The sequence below is a fragment of the Rhinichthys klamathensis genome, unplaced genomic scaffold, assembly GCF_029890125.1.
Source record: "Rhinichthys klamathensis goyatoka isolate OS25496 unplaced genomic scaffold, OSU_Roscu_1.1 h1tg000469l_1, whole genome shotgun sequence".
Lineage (NCBI taxonomy): Eukaryota > Metazoa > Chordata > Actinopteri > Cypriniformes > Leuciscidae > Rhinichthys > Rhinichthys klamathensis.
In genome coordinates, this window is record NW_026606958.1 from 144,567 (window position 1) to 167,320 (window position 22,754).

Genomic DNA, 22,754 nt, shown 5'->3' on the forward strand with positions numbered 1-22,754 from the left:
TCTTATAAAATTATTTTAATGGAGGTGTTAAAAGATTATTTGCTCTTTATTCAGGCTCACCGGTTAAGCTGCTACTAACACTGACTGGAGAGAAAGGTCCAGAGGTTCTAGAGGTGCATGAGGTCGCTCTCATGGAGGTGTCTGGGGTCAAAGTGTCTAATGGAACCATAGAGAAAATGGGTGGTGGAGATTTCCTAGTTACTGTGGAAGAAGTTCCAGAAGGAGAGTTTGTGGTCTTGCTAAAAGGAAAAGACAAGACCTTCTCCAGCATGTTCCAGAGGCAGACCACCACACAGATGTCTCAGTCCAAAGTCACTGTCAAGGTACAAACTGCATTCTTTTTTGGAACATTACACTCATTTTTGAAACTATTATTTGATCTATTATGACATTTCTTCTGTTCCAAAACTTAGTGAGCTGTACCAAAAGGTAGATACAGTATCTTCAGATATGCTGCCTCTTAGGACAACTATTCTTGTCAATAGTTGTCAACAACAATGGGCTTTATTAATAATAAAAATAAAACAAAATCCACCTCAAGGGGGGGAAACATGACAAGCAGGAAGACTTCTCAACATGACTCGACTAGAGCAAGGAAACACTCAAGGGAACATTCAATGACGATCCAGCAGAGGACTGAAAACACAAGGAGAATAAGGCCTTGTCCACACGGACACGGGTATTTTTATAACCGGGGTTTTTTCTACAGCGTTTTAAAAAAAATCCCGTCCACACATGCTCGGTCTCCGTCTACATGAAAACGCAAAAACACGCTATCAAGCACGGTCAAGAGCATGCCATGCCAGCAGGCGGCGATATAAACCTTAACCGTAAAGCCACGTTGGCCAATCAGAAGCGCAAATCTGACGTCAAACACAGCGGATAACGGCGCACACTCTGACGTCGCAAGGCAAAAACCCCGGTTTCACTGTCTACACGACAACACTGTAACCGGCGTTTCTGAAAATCCTCACCCTGGCAGGGGTTTTCAAAAATGTTCGGTTTCAGTGCATTTCAGTGCATTTCCGTGCGGACGAACGGACGGACGGACTGCGTTAAAAAAAAGTCACGGTTATAAAAAATACCGGTGTCCGTGTGGACAGGGCCTAAATAGGGAGAGCAAACGAGGGAGGACAGGTGGGGCAAATGAACCAATAATCAGGTAACAAGATGGGCGGGGCTAGACATTTGACAGGAGAGCACATGGCACAAGGAAACACACATGACAAGCCATGTGCTCACAACAAACATGACTAGAAGCACATGGCCAGTAAAACAAATCACAAGCCATGTGCTCACACAAAACGAGACATGAACACGCAGCTAATGAGAACACTCATAAGCCACATGTTCACACAAAACATGACAACATGAAAGCACACAGCTAGTGTAAAAAACAAGCTGCGTGCTAAACAGCACAAGACAAACCATGACATGAAAGCACAAAACACACGGACAGAAGAGCACACGAGAACGAGCAAATGCTCATTCCATGCACTCATGACAAAAGACAAAACCTCTGAGCATGAATGTCAGAATCCCGACACAGAGCCGATACCAAACATGACATGAGTGCCAGGATCCGACCACCACGCTCCGAACAAGAAAAAGAAGACAAGAAAATACAGGAGTGTCAGGACTTAGGGCCCTAAATGTGGTTTTGTCACAGATCAGCTTTGTCACCTCCTCTACACTACATTTCCCATCACCCTCATTGGCTCCCACCTGCGCGTCATTCATGATCACACACACCTGCACCTCATCATCACCCTCATCACTGCCTCTATAACTACAGACACCTCACCCCAGCTCATCGTTGGGTTTCGTTTTCATATTGTGGACTATCTCCCTGTCTCATCCTTCCAGTGTATCCATTCCCTCCTGTGTGCATCTGCCTCGTCACCCACCGTAATATCCATCATTCTCTCCACTTATTGTTCAATAAAACACCCTGTTTATCACCCATCATCCTCTCATTGTCTGCATTACGTAACAGGTTTCAGTTGTTCATATTTTTTTTTGTAAAATGACAATACAATTTAGTATGTAAGTATTGATGTGAAAACGTTTCTACTCAGATGTGTGCATATACACGGCTAGTGAATGAGACCCATTGCCCTTAAAAAGTATCAACAAAACTAGTTAATTTAATTTGGAAATTGATTATGCTCAATATTTGTTGTGTGCTGTATTTTTATGCTTATTTGAAGTCACCATGAAATCAAAATGGACAATTCTTGTTTTTAATGGAATTTGCAGTATTTATTATAAATTGACATTTTATCCATGCACATTGCACATCAGTTTTTTTTTTTTATTAATGTGCCCTCGTAATCTTTAATCTAAAAATAACTTCCCCTCCAACTTGCAGCGACATCTCTTCGAGTTGTTGAGTCTCTCGTGTGGAAATCGGTCGCTTCTAAGGTTCCAAGGAAGTTAGAATACTTCCTTTAGAAGGCAGTAGGCAGCTCACTAGTTGTTTGAACAAATCTAGTTTAATTATAATGCTATTTTCTCGAATTGAATGTCTTCTCATTTGTTTTATGTCTTCATCTATAGGCAATAGCGGACAGCTCCATGCTACCAGGACAAGAATTTAAACTAAATTTTACTGTTACAACCAACGGATCAAGCGGTACCTACACAATTCATGCCAAAAATGCCAAAAACATCACTATCATGCATCCATCAACGTAATTTCTCTACTTACTTATCAAATCACTCAGTGATGTTTTGACTCGTACAAGTTTTTATAGCTTTTCTTATCAAGAGCAAAACTCATGTCACAGTCATGTTTCTTTGTCATCGCAGGCTCAATCTGGAGAGTGGCGGCAGTGCTCAAGGGACAGTGTCTCTCACTCCTCCTGCAGATACGGTCTCAGGCACAGATGTTACGCTAACCATCGAGGCAGAGGGACCTGGAGGAAGTGATTCTAACTATGCTGTCGTTCGCCTTTCTGTTCTCTCCAAGGTAACCTCACATGCTTTCAGAAAGACTATATTTATTTGTGAAATGTTATTTTTCAACAAAACACAAGCCACATGAGTCATTTCAGTCATTGCTTCTCCACTGATTTTGCTGTAGAAAAAAAGCAAGCAAACAAACAATAATATCAAACAATTATATTTATCAGACCCACCAGAATGCAAAATTGTTGACACGACTGAATTAATAGGAAAATGGATCATTTAGATCTAAATTTCAATGGCAGCAAATAATTTTCCACACAAAACAAATTGTGGTTGACCTATATTTAATATACCGTTCAGAAGTGTGTGGTAAGTATGATTTCTTTTTAAATAAATTCATTATTTTATTCAGCAAGGAAGCATTAAATTGATCAAAAGTGACTTTTTTTATTTATTTTTTACATTGTTATAAAATATTCCTATTTTAAATAAGCACTGTTCTTTGCTAAACTTTTCTTCAAAGAATCCACAAAAATATTAAGCTGCACAACTGCTTTCAACATTGATAAGAAATGTTGCACCAAATCAGCATATTATAATGATTCATGAAGGATCATGTGACACTGAAGACTAGAGTAATGATGCTAAAAATTCAGCTCTGCCATCACTGGAATAAATTACAATGTATTTTAAATTGCTATAATAGTTCAGAATTTTATAGTTTTTACTGTGTTTTTAATCAATTAAATGTAAATGTCTATTATAAATATTCTATAATTGTATGTGGCAAGTTAATGCTTCAGTAAGCTGTTGTTTTAACTCATCCTTCACTGTTCCGTCCAGGTGACTGACTTGACACCTCCAAAATGTGAAATTGTCGATGTACAGGGTACTTGCTACGCCTCCTCTTGCAGCTCATCAAACTGGGAACTGTCTGTCAACATCACAGACGGTAAAGGCACAGGCATTGAGAGCATTTCCATCCAGCAAGGCAGTGGAAATTTAACCCAGAAGGAAGAGGAAGACAGTGTGATGGGTCTATATGAGGCCTCCTGTTGTTCAACTTCCGTGACTTTGTCCGCAGTTGACAAGGTTGGGAACGTGGGCAGGTGCAGTTACACCATGAAGTCTAGCGCAGGCTCTCGCCTCATCAGCATGTCCCTCCCTCTGTGGACATCTCTGCTTTTATACGTTTTTCTACGTGACGCATTCCCTCTGTAATGATATGGTGTCCATCAACCAAATACACAATCATCCTATCATTCTCTTTCTCATCCCATCCTTCTATAAATATTACCTTCCATAAATATTATTTTTATAAAGATTTCTCAGAGCTGTGAGGTTGTGTAAAGCAAAGCATTTCATCCTAATGAAGAACCATGCTGCTTATTCAGAACCTACAAACACAGATTAAAGTTTTATGTGACCTCATTCATCTATCATGGATTTAATTTTGACAGTTAGGATTGTCATATTTCTTACTAGTTTAGTGAAATATCTGCATGACTAAAATATAAATGGATGTTCCAAAAAAAAAAAAAAAAAAAAAAAAAGAGTTCTGATCTACAATAATACTTTTTTCTGTCCAAATATAGGAGGAAATTGTGTAACCATTATGTTACCACTATAATGAATATCAATATAATTTTACAAATATCTGCAATGACTTCTAAACAAACAAAATAGTATTTTATGGCCCAGTTACCCTAATGTACAACTTTTCAAAATGTAACCTTAAGGACAATGACATTTATACTTTAAGCATTATTGTTATGCACCATAAACATAGAGTCATATGTTAAATAACTTGTTGTTTTCTGTTTGCATTGAATGATGTAGTACATGTTGCAACATGAACATGTAATCTAGAAGATTTCAAGCAGCTATTCCTATGTTAAAATACATACCCGAGTTGTTTACATAACTTTACATAAACCGGAACACACATATGAGCTGTACTCGCATATGGCTTTGAGTCTTTTTTAAGCAGGCTACTCTGTTCAACAAAAGCTTGTATAATTGCCTAAAATGAAAATATACATATTTTAAAGTGATGCAGATTTTTCTACATTTTATCTTGTTTTGTCTCACTTGCAATTAATGTCAGTTATTTGAACTTATTTCAATATTGAGGTTTACAAAAGGCTTTTTAGACAGTCTGTGTATCACATAACATTACACTGCCACCCAGTGGTTGATATGATTTGCAACATTTTTCTTTCTTGTCTGCATCATACTACATTCATATGTATCAAATAGATCAGATACAATTTCAAGAGAAACTGTGGAGCAAACAAACTTTGATCATTTTTATTTTTTATTGGACACAAATTTGTCTTGCAAACAGCAATATGTGACCCTCATACAATTAAAAAAATTCAAATGGACTCCATGTTTCAATTTGGGGTGTTTATATATATATATATATTAAACTCCCATTGCAAATCAGGTTTATTGGCAACATTTACAGACTTTCATCTATTTGCAATGAACAAATCAAACAAAAGTTATTTAAATAGCTCAACACAACAAATGTTTCAAGTGGTTTCCCCAAAATCAACTGAAAATGCAACTTTTGATTTTTGCAGTCTAAAATTATTTACCCCCCTGAATAGAATCCCTCATAATAGAACAAATCTGCAAAACGGGTGTTGTTTCAAGCACACCAGATGCAGTTAATCAAGGGCTTCATTAGTTGCACCTGGTGTGCTTGAGCTAGAACACATGAAATATCTGAACTGGCTAGGTTTGTTGAGTCATGTTTGACTGCATGTTAGAGATATGGTGATATAAGTCAAAAGAATGGTTAAGAGAAGAGTCCAACAAGTTAAGAGAAGATTTCATCGCCTTCACAAACAAAGAACAAGTTACAAAATGATAGCTAAGGCACTAAATGTTCCTAGACACCATTGGAAACATAGTTTGCATGTTCAAAGTTAAAGGAACAGTGGTTACACTACCTGGACGGGGCAGAAAAAGGAAGCTATCAACGGCTAGATTTCTGACAAAGCAAAAAAATCCCTTTCAGAAAATCCCTTGAGTGACTGAAAAAGACCTGCAGCAAGACTTGGCAACAGGCACAGAGTTTTCAGCTTGCACAGTATTGGCGGCCATACACTATGCGATTTTCGTCCGATTTTGAGCCGAATTCTGACTCGTGCAACTCTTTTTCGGGTCGGACCGATTTTCAGCTTTGTCGTGCGTCGTTTATCGTGCAGTGTACAGGTAGAAACGAGAGGCGATTAACCTCTCCCGATCGACAATCGGATGGTCGGATGAATTTCTGGCATGTCAGATATTTTGGTCGCTCCTCGTGACTATATCGCACAGTTGAATGCAAAGCTACGAACCGATTGCCCTAAACTCAGTGTTTTTTCCCTCACTGCGCCTGCGCGAAAACAGAAGTTTAACCATTTCATCTGCAGCAAAATTAAATTAAAATAAAAACGAAAAGAGGGAGAACTTTAAGTTCTGTAGTTCAAACTAGCTACAAATTACTGTTGTTTACCTCCAGTTCGTGTTGCAAAATGGATTAACCATATATTACCCACGTCTTCCAAGCCACCTGCGATAACGCCTCTTTTATTCATTTGTTAAACAATGTTTTTGAAATAAACCTGTTTTTAATTTTCATTGATGATTAATTATTGCAATGTTCGGACATATTATAGACAGTTAATAGTTATTTATATGCCTATAATTCATTGTAATCGACCTAAATGTTTTGGACAATTTTCAATGAGGAGTAGCTTCTATGTAATATTTTATTATCCTCACAGCACGTTGGTTATATGCTGTGAAATTATTGCATGGCAAATTAACTATAATAGCGGATCAATTAAATAATAAAATTAGCCTAGGCCTCCCCTAATAATGATAATACAATAATACTAATAATAATTTAATGCATAAATTGGAAATGGTAAATCATCTTGATATTGATAGCTGATGCTTGTTTTTACAATATCTCTGGACATGATATCGTCTATAGGCGCAATCCAGGGGTTTATCGCAGATATTTCACACATATAGTGTGAGCAGTGAAGTCGCAGCTCGATGATCGGACCGTATAGTGTGAGCACATGAATCCTGAACTTTGGCTTTACATCGCATGCGATTTACTCGTTCAGTGTGAGTAGGTACCGTGCTGAAATCGCAAAGTGTATGCCCGCCTTAAGGCGTGTACTAAACGCATGCCAGAACTCCAAGATGTACACCACTACTGACCCAAAAGCACAAGAAAAGTCAGCTCCAATTTGCTCAAAATCATATAAATAAGCCACAGAAGTTTGGGGATTCTGTTCTGTGGAGCAATAAAACAAAACTTTTCGGCCCTATGGATCAGTGGTATGTCTGGAGGAAGAAGAATTAAGCATATGCTTAAAAGAACACTATGACTATTAAGTATGGTGGGGCTCTGTGATGCTCTGGGGCTGCTTTGCATCCTCTGACACTGGAAACCTGCAGCATGTGGAAGGCAAGATGGATTCATTTTTGTATATCAGGAAATCCTAGGAAGGAGACAACGTCATGCCATCTGTGATGAAGCTGAAGCTTGCGTGTCATTGGACCTTCCAACAGGACAATAATCCCAAGCATACCTCAAATTCCACCAAGGCTTGGTTGCAGAGGAAGTCCTGGAAGATTTTACAGTGGCCATCAGAGTCACCTGACTTGAACCCCAAAGAAAATCTCTGGTGGGATTTGAAGGCATTTGCAGCACACAAACCCAAGAATATTACTGAACTGGAGGCCATTGAGGAATGGGCTAAGATTCCATTTCCTCATAAACGCTGCCAGAAGCTGGTGTCTGGTTATACATCTCGTTTGCAGCGGGTCATAACAGAAAAAGGGGTGTTCTACCATGTACTAAAGATGCTTGCCATGAAGGGGTTGAATACTTTTGAGACTGCAGAAGTCATTAAAAGTTGCATTTTCAGTTGAATTTGGGGAAACCACCTTTTGGGGCAAACAGCTGAAAGTCTGTAAATTTAGCAAATAAACCTGATTTGCAATAGGGGTTGAATAATTTCAATTACAACTGTTACAACTGGTTGAGGAATTAATAGAAAAATAACCCCGTTTTACTTCACATTTAAAAAAAAATGTTAACAATTAAAGCACTGTACAAAATCTATGCAGTAATGCAGTTAAAATATAAAAATATAATCTTTTATTTTTCTCTTTTAAAAATAGCATATCCATAAATTAATTTGCAATCAGGCCTAATACCATTATATTTTCTGTAACAGAATATTTATCTACCGTATATCAACTGCTTTGTTAAACAATCCAATTACTTTATGTAACGTGTTGTGTGTTGGCATGTTTCTTGAGATGGGCTGACTGAGTGAAACGTTTCCCACATTCTTTGCACTCAAACGGCCTTTCCCCTGTATGGATGAGCTTGTGTCTTTTGAAGTTACCTAGATCCACAAATCCTTTTTCACAGTGGGGGCAAATGTAGCGTTTCTCTCCTCTATGCCCCTGCATATGCATATTCAGAGCAACCCTATGTTTAAACTTCTTCCCACACAGCGTGCACGAGAACGGCTTCTCTCCGGTGTGCATGCGCATATGGGTAGACCGGTCTGCCTTGGCCAAAAACCTCTTTCCACAAACTTTACAAGGAAAAGGCCTTTCTCCTGAGTGAATGAGCTGATGTTTGGTAAGGGTAAAGTGGTACACAAAACTCTTCCCACATTGTTCACACTGATACCGTTTCTCCTCTGCATGGACCTTCACGTGCCGGTTAAGGCCTCGCACACTAGGGAATGCCTTTCCACACTGGGAGCAGGTATAAGGTCTCTCTCCTGTATGAAGTCTCATGTGGTTCTCCAAGGCAGACGCGTTGCTGAGGACCCTTCCACACTCGGGACACTCAGTATTTTTCTGCAATGTTTTACTCGAAGGTTTCGATAAGACGTGACTTTCGCTATTGGAGCCAGAATGGGGTGTTTCACTAATCAAGTTGTTCTGCACCCGATCCACCCTCTTATCATTGACCATGACTGTGCCGTCCTCACCTTGTCTGGATTTAGAGAACATCTTTCTCTGTTTTCTCAGTCTAGACTGGAGTGTGGGAGTGTCTTCATCTTCCGAGAAATCTTTATCATTTATATCTGTGGTTTCTGCACTGAAACATGGGGAAAGTGGTACGTCTCCTTCAAAGTTGTCAACTGGGGACAGAGAGGTCTCTGAAGATAGAACTGGCACTCGGCCTAAAACAACGCTAGCGGAAGCGACAGCTTGTTGCTCCTTAAGTGTCAGCAGAGGCGCAAGCTGCCCAGATGGTGGAAAATGGTGCATGGGTGCCTGCTCCGGGGCCTCTTGTGGGGTCATCACAATGGATGAGTGCAAATGCAAAGTTTCAAGAGATTCAAGCAAACCAGGTGTATTATCGGGTGGAGGAAACATCTGTTCTGAAGAACAGGAGAACTGATTGGATTGGATTGGATATTGAGAATGTGTAAGTGGAGGTTGAGGTGGGTTTAGGGAGACAGATCCCTGAATTGCATTAACTGGAAGGAGGGGAGAAGTAAATGGAATGTGTGTTGGAAGGTAAGAAGGTGGTGTCGGTTGAGTCGGATTATGTGGGAGCACCAAAGGGAACTGGAATGATGAACTTGAAGTCACAGAATGTGCTGGTATTTCTTGTAGTGATGCAAAAACTTGGGTATGAGGTGGAACAAGGCTGGGTGAGAGAATCCGATCCTGAACTGCTGAAGGTGTTTTTGGTGAGACAGAAATATGGCCTGATGGCATGGCAGCATGTACTTGTGGAGGAACCTCCTGGTCTGGTGTTTTGATGGTTTGTGGTGGAAATAATGGTATAAGCTGAGATTGGGTAAATGGTTCAGTGGCTTGGTTTAGCAAGGCAATGGTTGAAATACTTTTTTCTGTATTTGTAACCAATGCCTGAGGCCATTGTTTGGAGGAATGAGGCTCCATTGCAAAGACTTGGTTTGGAGGAACAGGGGAAATAAACGTGTTTTGAAGTGGATGACAGATATTTGACCCCACTTTCTGAGGGACTACTGTCTGGTAAGATGTTTGAGGATTTGGGTTTGGTCGTCGGTGAACTGATGATGCTGTTGACTTGGCTTGAGGAATTGATGGAGCACCAGACAGCTCGATCATTGGCACAGACAAGTTAACAGTAGGAGCAGGAGTCTGGGCTGAATTACCAAGTACAGAAGTAGTGGATGTCTGTGCTGGTGCACTGACATTTTGTCTTTTGGTTTGGGAAGACAAGTCTTCATTGATTTCCAATGTTCTTTTAGATGTACCTTGGATGGATTGTATAATCTGATTAGGTTTGTGACTACAGGAATCCACTCTGCGACTACAGGAGGAAGGAATCACTGATGGTGGAGACTTTTCTCTAATGTTGCTGTGGTGCCTGGTTATTGTTTGAAATGATGGTGGGATCACAACTGTGAATACAGGGAGGTGAAGATGCAAGAAATTAACTTTAAGAAGAACAAAATGTATTTACAAATGTGTGAAGTACATTTTGGCTATTTGGACTGCGTGAATTCTTGAATTCTCAGATACTTTAGCGAAATATTTGAGTTGAGTGCTTGGGGTGGGATGGGGTGTTTCATTCATATTTTTACATTTTTAGTCTACATTGGTCTAGGCACCAAATGTTTTTCAACTTAAAAAGAAAAAACGAAATACAGCACATACATATTTTGTCAATTTAAAAAATTATGTAAAAATATTTATATATATATATATATATATATATATATATATATATATATATACATACATACATACATACACAACCCCAAATCAAGAATCTGTGATTTGTTAATTCTCTTTAACCTTTATTGTTTAGCAATGCGTCAACATCACCTTTCCTTTTAATTACACTTTTTAAATGTTTGGGAATTAAGGATATTAATTGTTGAAGTTTTGCAAGTGGAATTTTTGTACCTGCAATTTTTGTACCTGTTGCTGATGAAAGTTTGGATGGTCCCTTTTATCTTTGGGACTGAGAACTCGATATCTGTTTTTCCCAAAAACAAGCTGCAGCATGGACTCATCTGACCACAGCACACATTTCCACTGTGTTTTAGACCATCTGAGATGAGCTCGGGCCAAGAGAACTTGGCAGCATCTCTGCAAAGAACTGATGTAAAGCTTTCTCCGTGTGTAACAGAGATTCAAGTGGCATTTCTTGATGCAGACTGTTAAGTGACAATGGTTTTCCAAAGTACTCCCGAGCACATGTGGCTGTATTTAACACAGTAGCATGACGGTTTCTCATGCAATGCCTTCTGAGGGACTTTTGAATTGTTTGACAATTCTCTCATGATATTGGGAACAAAGTGGTTATGTTTACAAAATATATTTAAGTTGGTCAGTGAAAAATTTAAAAATCTTTTCTTTGTACTTTTGTCAGTTAAATAAAGGTTGACAAATCACAGATTCTTGATTTTATGTCCCAACTTTTCTGGTTTTGGGGTTGTATATACATAATATAAATATATATATATATATATATATATATATATATATATATATATATATATATATATATATATACACACACACACCCACATTTAAATATCAACACAGTCTCAACATTCGTTGTATAGATACGCACTTTCATGAGATCGGGCTGTTAAATATATATTTAAATGGAACGTTTAAAAAGCTAATTTTTATTCAAGTTTTAAAAAAGTGTATAATGTTGTTATTCTGTTTTATCAACTGCTGCTAAATAAGTAACATATGATAATATTTTCTCATTGTTCGGTCAAATTTGTGAATGACTCTTATACCCCTTTCCACGGTGTCCTTATTTGGCTCTCTGCGCACCAGTATCGGCTCAGCACCTTCTTGCTTCAGTAGAAAGTATCCTGGTGCGTAGTTGTCGCATTCAGTATCATGAGGCTGAAGACAGAACATAAAATCATAATGCATAAAAAGGCCAGCATTAAAATATTATTCACGTTCAAAAGATCAAATATGAACATAAGATTTAGAAATGAAACTAAACTCTAAGTGACAAAGAATGAAGTCTCACCTCACATAACATTTTGATATTCAATCAAACTCTTACAGAGAGGGAATATGACCTCAGTCTGTGTGAACTTTATTTGACATGCAAAACAGAAAAGTGGGAGGAAGGAAGGGAACGAGAACCAGAATGAGTAAACATATACTAGTCTATCGTTTCTTACCTCTTGTTTGATGAGGAGCAATGCAAGCTGTCTGCTCCCATCCTCACTGGCACAAAGATCTGTGAGTTTATCACTCGTAATGTCTCCCACACTAAGATGTTGCCCTATAAACTGAGGAGGGCTGCATCCCTGGTCAACCAAAATGGGCTTTTCTAACAAATGAAAATGAGAAATAAGACCAGCACAAAAGTATTTTTTTTGGAAACTGTAGTTAACCCCTTTGAAGAAAACCCTATAGAAAAGTGCACAACACCCATAGTGAAACCATCTTAGTCTAGTTTTTTTCTTCTAGATTTTATTTTTTAGCAGGACATACATTACAAATGATTATATCAGATAAGTCCATAGAGTTAAAAAAAAGTACGAAATTCTAGCTTTTATGCATTTACCATCTGACTTCGTCTAAGCCGTTAAAAGTCGTTATAATTTTCCAGGAAGTGTTTATTGAACGCCATAACACCACACATCGTTACAAGAAAAAGACCTACCGCACTGCACGCCAATATGACGATGTTTAGGGACATTCGCATTCCTCTGACTCCCATATTCAGTGGATCTCTTTGTGTCTTGGCTGGATGAATCACCTGTCTTCGTTTTGACATTCTCTTGTCTCAGCTGCACCAATTCCGCTTTCAAGCGCTGCAAAGTGCCCTCATAAAGTTTTGTCGCTTCCCTGACAGCAGTCAGTAATATTGTTTCCATTATGTGTGTGAACTGGGTCTGAAACCCGTCATAATCTTCAAGACTCGCCTCAGGCATGGCGCGATTCGGATTAGTTGAATTTTATGGAGCGGACGTTATGGTCCCTTTGACAGAATCAACAACTAGGATCACACACGTCCAGGGGAGGGCGGTATACTTCCGCACTGAATGGTAAAAACTTTTATTTATAGGCTGCAGAAAAGGTTTGCGGTCTGCCTTTAAAACGAAACTGACACATTCTGAAGCACTGAACAATGTATGTTGATTTCGTCAAAAAAAAAAAAAAAAAAACGTATAGCCTATTGATATGCATTATTTGTGCATGAATTTTTCCAAAGTCTATCATCTTAAGTGCTCAAGTCTATAAATCAATCAATAAAAATGCATTATTAAATATAAATAGGCATTGAAAGGTAATTCTTGTTACTATCTATGCAAAGTGAACTACTTGATATATGAAGAGTCACAAGTGAATTTTAGGCCTTTTAAAATTGCATATTTAAAAATAATCAGTTTAATGTTGTGAATCTTAATTTTTAGCATTATAATTAAGATTATGTCAATATAACTAAATTTAAATGATTTTAATACTTATTTGGGCCCCCTGGAAGTTAGCTGACTGAGGCACCCTTAAGAACCATTGCCATAGAGTGGTAGGCCTATAGAATGCAGTCAAAGCTGCCTTCCTCGACTCCCCAGTGTCGCCCACCGGCCTCTTCTGCCCTGCGGTGGAGGGCTTCGCTGAGCGCTTCACCGCCTCTCAGACCTTGTCACAGGCAATGTGACACTTCCTGTCGAAATGCTCCAGTTCCCTCCAGTGGCCCTAATGCCTCAGAAAATCCGATCTGCCTGTTTACATGACAGTCGCATTGGCACATATCCGATTTATATCTGATTTATTTCCACATATGAACGAGGCCTGAAACCGATCTCGAAATATCCGAATGCATGCGTTTTTTTTTCTGTTTACACTGTCATAGAACACATCCGATCTGTGTCGCATATGAGTAAAAAATCGGAATTGGGTCACATTTCACTGACAGTGTAAACAAGGCCTTAAGATAACGCTGGATTCTGCGCCTCAGAAGTCGTCCATGATCTTCCATGAAGGAAAGTCTCGCCGCGCCAGACCACCCCCCAAACTGCCTCAAAGCTGCTCCCTAACCCCCCGTTCAGTTCCGGGTGTTGGAAGCAGTGTGTTTGTTGTAAGCACTGGGCCTGTTCATGTTCATGCCCCTGTGCTGTTAAACGCTGTTACACCACACATAATAAAAAACAAACATTTTTTAAAAGAGTGCAAATTTCCTCTTCCAGCTACCAGGAGTGTCAGTTCCCAGCACAGCGAAACTGCCGCTCGAACCACTCCACCTGGGCCGGGGCTTGGGAAGCCATCCCCAGTGTGTCAACATGGGTGTTGAACACTGTAAAACGAGGTTACTCGCTACAATTCGCTCGCATATCACTCTGTCCCAGGCCATGCTATCATGCTGCACAACTTGACGTTTCGTCGCTTCAGTCGAATTAACCTGATTCCAATGGTAGAATCTAGAATGCCTACCTAAATAGAGAGCTGGCCCCGCCCACTTCCAATAAGATTTTTTCACATGACACAAGCAGGAGCCAAGAATTCAAAATTAAAAGCATGAAACATGAAAGTGAAAACAAAACCCAAGAACAACCGTGACAGACACCAATACATGTAAAGTAAAACACACAGGTTATTGACAGGTTAACCATTTGATGCTCCAATCTGTACATCCAGAAATAATATTGTTGTTTTGTATAATATGATATTGTAGCTAAGAGTGTTTTGGTCAGAAATCCACTCGAGAGAAATTTGTCATGCATACTCCTGTGTCATTAGCAAATCAGCAAAATGTCATTGTTGAAGGCTTACACACTTTGTTTGTAGGTGATTTAAGTGTTGTTCTTGTATTATTTAAACTGCTAATTAATTATTTGTTCTGTACAAATTCCTATGTTAAAGAATAATTTGTCCGTTTAAGGTGTTGCATTGAGTCAGACACGATATTAAGCTTATAGGAACTTATAAATAATTGTGCTTTTTACAGTACATGTGACATTTATTACTGTTTAGTTTATTTACAGTAATAATATCTCCATCATATCTCCATCAACATAAGAGCTGCAACTACAATGTCCAAATCTGCACATGTACGGTATGTCTTGTCTGTGCTGTTGAAGAAACGTTCAGTAAAGTATTTGAACTGATCCTTGCCTCCTGTCTGACCAACATCCCAGGGTACAACAATATCCCAACTGTAGCCTCATAAGCATCTGTGGTCCTTTCTCTCAAACAATTGTGACGTGCCTCTAGGCCCGTCCTACTGAGGTCATTAATGTGAAACACCTGCAGAGGGTTATAAAAGGTAATGGTTCTCTGACTTGAGGTGGCTTCGGTTACCCTCTGTTTTTTTGTTAGTTTGGGTTGTGGTTGTTTTATTTTGTTTGCTTGCTTTATGTATTAGTTTTAGTTGGGAAGTTATGTTTACAGGCCTGTGTTATTGGAACGTGTTTATTGTGTTTTGCGTTAATGATGTAGCTTATTCTTTACTGTAAATAAAATCTCTTTGACTGGCTTTTGTTCTCGTTGCCTCCCTCATTTGTCGCGGCTTAGAGCCGGCCGTGACACAATTCTTTACTCCAAATGTTATAGAGCTATTACAAAATGTTACAGAACATCATTTGTGAAAACAAATCAGGTCAGACAGGAACTAGTGCTTTAAAACCAGCTTAACAAAATATTGCACAAAACAATGTAAGGAATCGTCGTTTGTGCATTACAAAGTGAAAGTGAAAGTACACACTTTTAATAATCTATAAACCTTTTGTGCAATGGAAAGGTTTTGCGGATGTTAAAAGTTCTTCATGGAATCATAGACGTCAATAAAGTACCTTTTTATGTGTATGAGATAGAATCATGTAACATTGAATGCAATGTTTGCTATAATGACTTTGCAAACTTTCTGCAAGACTGCTCAGGGAAAATCAAGTAAAACCTGTTCATGGCACATTCCTTCACTGAAGGGCCACCTTCTAGACTGATATCATGTGTAAGTATAAATAGTCCTACCTGAGGCCACTAGCTTTGACAAACAGCAGAGAATACTTTTTAGGTTATCCAGGATTGAGGTATAGTAGCCATTTCATAATATATATCTTATTTGCCTTTAAGTTTGTGATTATGTATATCGTGTATGTTTTTTTCTTTCAGATAAAGTCACAATGATTCAAAGTTCACTCTATCCAATTATCATCCTATTAGTCAATCTGCACAGTGAAGAAAGGACCCTGGCTTTCAAGACTATGCTAACAAATTCCATTACTCACCAAGATATAACACAAACAGCAATTTTACAAACGACAGCAGAAGTCTGTAAGGCTCAGGCACTTCAACAAGGAAGGAATTTTGTGCAGGTGAGAAAAGAAAGGAATCATTGTTTTTGGTGTGGCTACAGATTAAAGATGATTTGTTTATTTCCAAAACTGATATTTTATCTGTTTGAGGGCATAAATCAATTTCACATTAGAAATACACACAAAAAATGATATATTTAAATCATGTAAGAAATTAAACTGGAAGACTGTCATGGACTGCGTTTCCCATCATCATCCCTGGCACCTAACCACACACACCTGGAACTCATTTAGCCCTCACCACAAGCATTATTGTATATAGAGCACAGAGACTCACTCATTCATTGTCTGACTTCGTCTGATGCTAGAGACTACTTACCTGCTTTATATTCCTGACTGACTACCTTGCTACTGCTGTTACCTTATCCAAGTCGTTCTCCAGTCATCCTTCATCTTAACATCATTCCTTTGTGTGTGTGTGTGTGTGTGTGTGTGTGCTCCAATATTCTTTAAGCTAATTTGCTAATGGGATCGGTGGACATGCAGCGCGTGTGTCGACACAGCAACACTTGTTTGTTTATTTAGCTTTTTGGAGCGAAGAGGCCATTTGTTGGTTTTAACGGCCACACCTTTCTCAAGAAACGACACAGGCCAAGAGGTTGGGGTTATTGAAACTGAAAGTGTGTGTGGGCCCACATTACATGTTGTCTAGTTTATTCACTTGATTTGTATTGAGTGTATTTTGCATTTTAATTTATTTTGGTATGGTACCATATCTCAAAAGGGAATTGCATTACTGTTTTCTTTCTGGTACAAACTGAGTATTAATATTTGAGTATCAGTTCTGTCAGGACCCCTATTGTCAAATATGAATGACAATTAGCAGTTTGGATTGGCGGTATGGCTCCGTTCTGGGCGAGAACTCCCTGCGCATCAATGCAGCCTAGCATGGATAAGAGCAGGGAGAGCAGCAATAACCCCCCTTAGGGTAAACGGAACAGAACCAACATGAATGTATGCAGATATCATTAATTCAAGATTTTAAAGTACAACATAATTTGAGAATTTATTCTGAATCAAGGGGAATCATAATGCCAAATCCTGACTGGGCGAGAGGAGGAGCTGGGGATGGAGGAGGGTAATTAGCTCCTGATAAACGCGATGTGTCGGGAGACACATCATTAGAACCAGGTGCTACATCCATTAAAGGAGAGGGTAGGGGGCGTTACATGTTTATGCATTGTGTTCCTGCCATAACTGCAAAAACACCTACCACCTCAGTTCTGGTCATTGTGTCCAAGCCTGAGTGTGACAGGTAGTTGTGCTAGAAACTACTGAACAGCATTTTCTTTGATAAACTATATTGCACTTGCAAGTTCATGTCATACTAAAGCCACGCCATCCGTACTTTATGGAATAGTCTACTGATATATGCAATGTATTTTCTGTTTTAGTCAGCTGTATGGACAGTTGAGTCTCTGACAGAAGCTTGCTCATCTCCTTCATCAGCTAAAGGTTTCCAACAAGCCATTAAAACAGTTTGCAGTAGTAACGCCTGGGTTGATTTTCACCATGCGAGTGATGCAGAATACCACTTTGATGACGAGAAATTTTTTGGGGGCTGGATCCTCATCCAAAACAGTGTCAGAGCTGTTAAAGCTGCTGCAAAAGAGAAGAACTATGAAACAGCAAGAAAGCTGTTGGGTGAGGCTCTGCATCCTCTACAGGTATGTCATTAGAAAGAACATTTTATAACTTTTGTAGACAAGGACATCAATACATAATTCTCACAGAACTGATGCAATAATCTGATTCATTATTAATTTTTTATTCAAATATTTTAATCCTGCAGCTCAAAATATCTTGAATGTCTTCTCAGAATTTCAATGCAAGGTCAATCCGGAATCATGAAATAATGAGATGTGAAATGTGAAAGAATCTTGTATTATTTTGTAAGAATGTGATATTTTATGAATGTATAACAGGGGTTTGTATATATATATATATATATACTCAAATGCTATTTCAGAATGCTCTGCAGACCCAGGACATTTAAGAGAATGAGTTTGAGACTGGCAAATTAATAATAACATTTAGCATAAATTCCCTTTTTAATTTTAGATGTAAATGGGTTGGAAGTTGCCCATCCCTGATTTAGGCTATTTCATAAAATGGAACAAATTGTCATGAAACTGTTTTGATAGTTAAAATTGGTATTGCGTTGAAACTGATATTATATCAGATTTTTTTTTTTTCAAAAAAGCAACAATTTATATATGAATATGAAGTGCAAGTTATAATTCTGACATTATTTGATTACCCTCAAGAAGATACTGTATTATGAATGTTTGTGGGGTCCAAAAAACTTTTGAGTGTCCTACAGGTTTGGAACAACCAATAAGGGTGAACAAATAATGGCAGAATCCTCATTTTAGTTAAATATTATTTTAAACGCAGTAGTATGACAGTAATATGTATATTACAGATCAAATTAACCCATTCTTAGGAGGAAACTGTGCATGGCTGTGTTAAACATTTGTAATCACTTACTAGTGAAAAACTCCCATGCCTGTGGCATACAATCATAACATTGTTTTTGTGTACACAGCATGCAGTAACCAATCAGCTTGTAGCCGAGCCCCACCCCTTTATGTAAGACCTTTCTTGTATAAGTGCAAGTGCAATCCCGAATTACCTGTATGTGAGGGGACTAGCTCATTTATTGTCAGTTCCACAAATGCTCTCTTTATTTTATTTTAAATTAAAAATTGTAAAAAGGTTTTAAGAGAGAAAGAGAGAGAGGGAGAGAGAGAATGCCTAATTGATATTCCTGGCAAGATCCTTGAATTTTGACTCTGTCCTTATTATTAACAAATGGAGTCGAGGTATCGATTTTATGACTCAGAGGGCTGGAGTTGAGGATATGATTCCATCAACTAAAACCAGAAAATGATTCCATCGACCGAAAAACTCTGAATACCTGTTTGAAGAAGTCACTGCTCGCCACTGGTATACAGTATAGCCTACTTTAAATGTGTAATCAAAACCAGTTGTGTGACTATTCTTTTTGTTTGGCTTTAAAGGATTTCTACAGTCACAGCAACTGGATAGAACTGGGGAACCGATTTCCATACTCCAACCTGATCAGACCCGATCGCCCTATAGATAATATTGCTGGTATAGCAAAAAAAATTATTAAAATTGTGGTATTTCTGTTTGTGCCAGCAATTCTTTAATATCAATTCTTTAATATGCATACCATTCAGAATTAAATTAAGAATGTTTTAAAATTCTGGTTCATATCCTGAATTTGAACTGAATTTAATTTGCTAAGTTAAAAGTTCTGAAGGATCTGTTTGAAATGACACCTATAAATTTGTGCTTAATTTGTATACTTCTATACAAATAGTTAGACAGTTCATTTCAACTCTTTTTGGGTTTATATATTTAAAGGAGAAAAAAGACCCACTTGTAGAAACTGTGATGGAGATGCCTGTATAAACAACATCCTGGAAGACATCAATGAAGAGGGAAAACTGACATCAGGATACTTTTTGTCCAGGCCACCTGGTAATGAATTCATGCATTCACTATATCAAAATAAAAGAAAACTAATAAAATGCCAAAAATTCAGTTTACATGTGAATCCAAATTGAATATTGCAGAAAAATGTAGCCACGGAGGTGTAGCTGACATCTCAAGTTGGTTTAAAGGTGGAATCAATAAAGATACACAATCGTCCAGTCATGGTAACCTTCATGACGACGCTGCAACAGTGGCCATTGCTGCGACCAGACAACTACTGGAAGACATTAGAGGTTACTTGGGAGACTCTAACTTTTTGAGGTTGTCCTCCTAAATACTTTTTTTTCCATGCATGCTGTGTTTGAATGAATCATTATATCTATAATATAATGCCATGATCAGTTAATTGGCCATGGGCTGGCCATTGGAACAATTCAAGCTTACAGTATGATTGGGGAGCAGTTTACACAACACGTTCATTTGATATTTGTTTACACGGCAACTTAACAAGGCAGCGCTCATGGTACTGACAGACAAAGGCCCTGTTTTCATTAACATATCACTGTGATGTGATGAAGCAGATCGGATCATCCATCAATCAGAACATGGCACATTCTTGAAAAAATGGCCTGGACATGATGCCAATATTGTCAATGCAGGCTATATATTGCAGACTGTATTGTTTTCTACTTCACAATTCAAGATGTATCATAATACTTATTGACGTGATGGATATATAATGATACATCTTGAATCGTGACATAGCAAACAATACCCAGCCAGAGCATATAGCCTACATTGTCAATATGCAAATTCGGGGCCCATAATATTTTTCTCTTCAAGTTCTGAGTACTGATAAATTGTTACAATAAGTATTAATGGGGTATATGCACCAACAATTAAAATGTATCACACATGGGATAAAACAATATATGTGTAAACTCCTCCGAAAAAATGTACTAACTCGATTGAAAAACAAATTGTAGGGTGCAATAATGTAATGTCTTTGAATTATATTAATTTGGGGCTTTACATGTAAATGCAAAGTTTTTATATGAATTTAGGATAATTAATTTTTCTCCTTTTGGGTCACTCTCTCTTAGATTGATGGGCTTCTCTCAGACTTCAGTACTGTGCTTTGTGATTGACACCACAGGCAGCATGGGGGATGACATTAATGAAGTACGACGAGTCACTTCTAACATCACAGACAGTATGAAAGGCACTGTAGCAGAGTACATTCTTGTGCCATTCAATGACCCTGGTTAGAAATTTTTTTATTACTAGTTTCTAAATTTCACAGAGAAAATGTATGCATCTCTGAAGAAATGCAGAACTCAAGATTACCAGTATTACTATAATTACTATAACTAGTAATTATGCGTGCAAAGTCTGGAAACATGAACTTATTTTCTGATAACTGACCCTATTACATTCCCAAAGACTTTGGACCACTAATAAGAACAACAGATCCTGATGAATTCAAATTACAAATTAATGCCCTTCAACCGCATGATGGAGGGGACACACCAGAGCTCTGCCTCTCGGGACTCCGGGTATGGAAACACCAATATGAATGGACTCAAATGCTATTTCATAATAATTTGTTTACACTATGCATTCAAATGATCTATTATGGTATATTCGTGCACATTTACACCACACAAATCATAAGTCGGACAACTTCTGCTGGATTATTTGAGATTTTTACAAAACAGACTTTTTCTTTTTCCAGCTGGCTCTTACTAGCTCACCTCCCCAGACTAAAATATTTGTTTTCACTGATGCTGATGCAAAGGACAAAGAGTTAAAAAGTACTGTTTTGGCATTGATTGAAAGCACAAAGTCTGTGGTATGTATTAAGTTTCCCTTTAATAGTCTGGTTATGTCAATAGACAGACATAGACATTTTGCCAATTAAACAAGCTGAAAGCCTGCATCTCAATATACGGTTACCTGAAAGCATTGGCTGTCCATGATATAATATGCATGTTGAGTAAAAAAAATCGTGCTTTTACTTTTTATAGGTGAACTTCATGCTGACTAATGGTCTTGCTGCTCGTCGGAGACGGAGTGAGGATTCGAATCGAGGGCAGAGGCAGCATTACTCCACCAGGATCTCCAATCCCTTAAATCAGGTCTATGAGGATTTAGCTCTGGCCTCTGGAGGGCAGGCGATTGAAGTTACCAAAGCAACACTTCCTCAAGCCACCAGCATTATATTGGATGCCTCCACATCTGCTCTAGTAATGAAATCAATATCTCAAAACCTTTCCCACAGTAAAGTAGTTGTGTTACTGTATGTTTTTTCTGAAGCACATGGCTGGAAATGAATCATCACCATCCACAAAAGTGAAGAATATGTTTTTGAAAATGTGTTTAATTGAAATATTAATCCAAAATCAATAAATATGTACACAACTTAATCTCTGTATCTTAAGGTAACAGTTTTCCAAATTGTAAGGAACCCAGGAAAAACAGAAGCCTTCTCTTTTATTGTGGACTCCTCATTGAAAAATATTACAATCTATATTACAGGCAATTCTCTATTGTTCAACATCACAAGCCCATCTGTTACATGTATGTCCTGTGTTTCCCCCGTTCTTTGTGTATTTGGTTCAGTCCTGTTTCCAGTTTCCCGCTCCTCGTTAGTGTTTAGTTTATTCACCTGTGTCTAGTTCATTTGCCCCAGCTGTGCCTTGTTTCCCTAATCTGTTCTCTGTGTATGTAAACCCTGTGTTCTCCCTCACTCCTTGTCGGTTCTCGTTTGTGTATGGTACGTTTGTATTTGGTGTGGTAAATGTTTCCTGGATTCCTGTGTTAAGTTTTATTGAGTAAAGATTATTGAGTTTGATCTGCTGACTGCTGCCTCTCCTTCAACCTGCACCACACCCGTAACAGAAGAACCGACCGTTACAGCAGCATTATGGGCATCTTCCTCTACCCTCAAGATTCCACCGACCTTCTCCTCAGCCTCTCCCAGAATCACCATCTGATCGAGACCTACGTCGAGGAATTCCTCCACCTCGCCCATCAGGTGTC

At 38.4% G+C, this 22,754-nt stretch overlaps 2 protein-coding genes and 1 pseudogene across 2 annotated transcripts in view; 2 read left to right on the top strand and 1 right to left on the bottom strand.

Moving 5' to 3' along the window:
- LOC130072002 (von Willebrand factor A domain-containing protein 7-like) overlaps positions 1-4,172 on the top strand; it is a 33,954-nt pseudogene extending 29,782 nt beyond the window's left edge.
- A 2,918-nt stretch (positions 4,173-7,090) lies between these two features.
- On the bottom strand, positions 7,091-12,917 carry LOC130071998 (uncharacterized). Its single transcript, XM_056236864.1, has 4 exons — positions 12,596-12,917; positions 12,108-12,259; positions 11,706-11,817; positions 7,091-10,346 (listed from the first exon to the last, which is right to left on the bottom strand). The coding sequence occupies exons 1-4, from the start codon at positions 12,864-12,866 to the stop codon at positions 8,212-8,214; spliced, it is 2,670 nt and encodes an 889-aa protein (XP_056092839.1). The 5' UTR covers positions 12,867-12,917; the 3' UTR covers positions 7,091-8,211.
- Positions 12,918-14,982: 2,065 nt separating this feature from the next.
- LOC130071983 (von Willebrand factor A domain-containing protein 7-like) overlaps positions 14,983-22,754 on the top strand; it is a 30,184-nt gene continuing 22,412 nt past the window's right edge. Inside the window, exons 1-11 of the mRNA XM_056236851.1 lie at positions 14,983-14,989; positions 16,045-16,247; positions 17,642-17,914; positions 19,271-19,364; positions 19,641-19,757; positions 19,853-20,033; positions 20,816-20,976; positions 21,156-21,268; positions 21,448-21,564; positions 21,740-21,958; positions 22,154-22,280. Of these exons, the coding sequence (XP_056092826.1) occupies positions 14,983-14,989; positions 16,045-16,247; positions 17,642-17,914; positions 19,271-19,364; positions 19,641-19,757; positions 19,853-20,033; positions 20,816-20,976; positions 21,156-21,268; positions 21,448-21,564; positions 21,740-21,958; positions 22,154-22,280 (1,612 nt within the window). The remainder of the gene's footprint in view (positions 14,990-16,044; positions 16,248-17,641; positions 17,915-19,270; positions 19,365-19,640; positions 19,758-19,852; positions 20,034-20,815; positions 20,977-21,155; positions 21,269-21,447; positions 21,565-21,739; positions 21,959-22,153; positions 22,281-22,754) is intronic.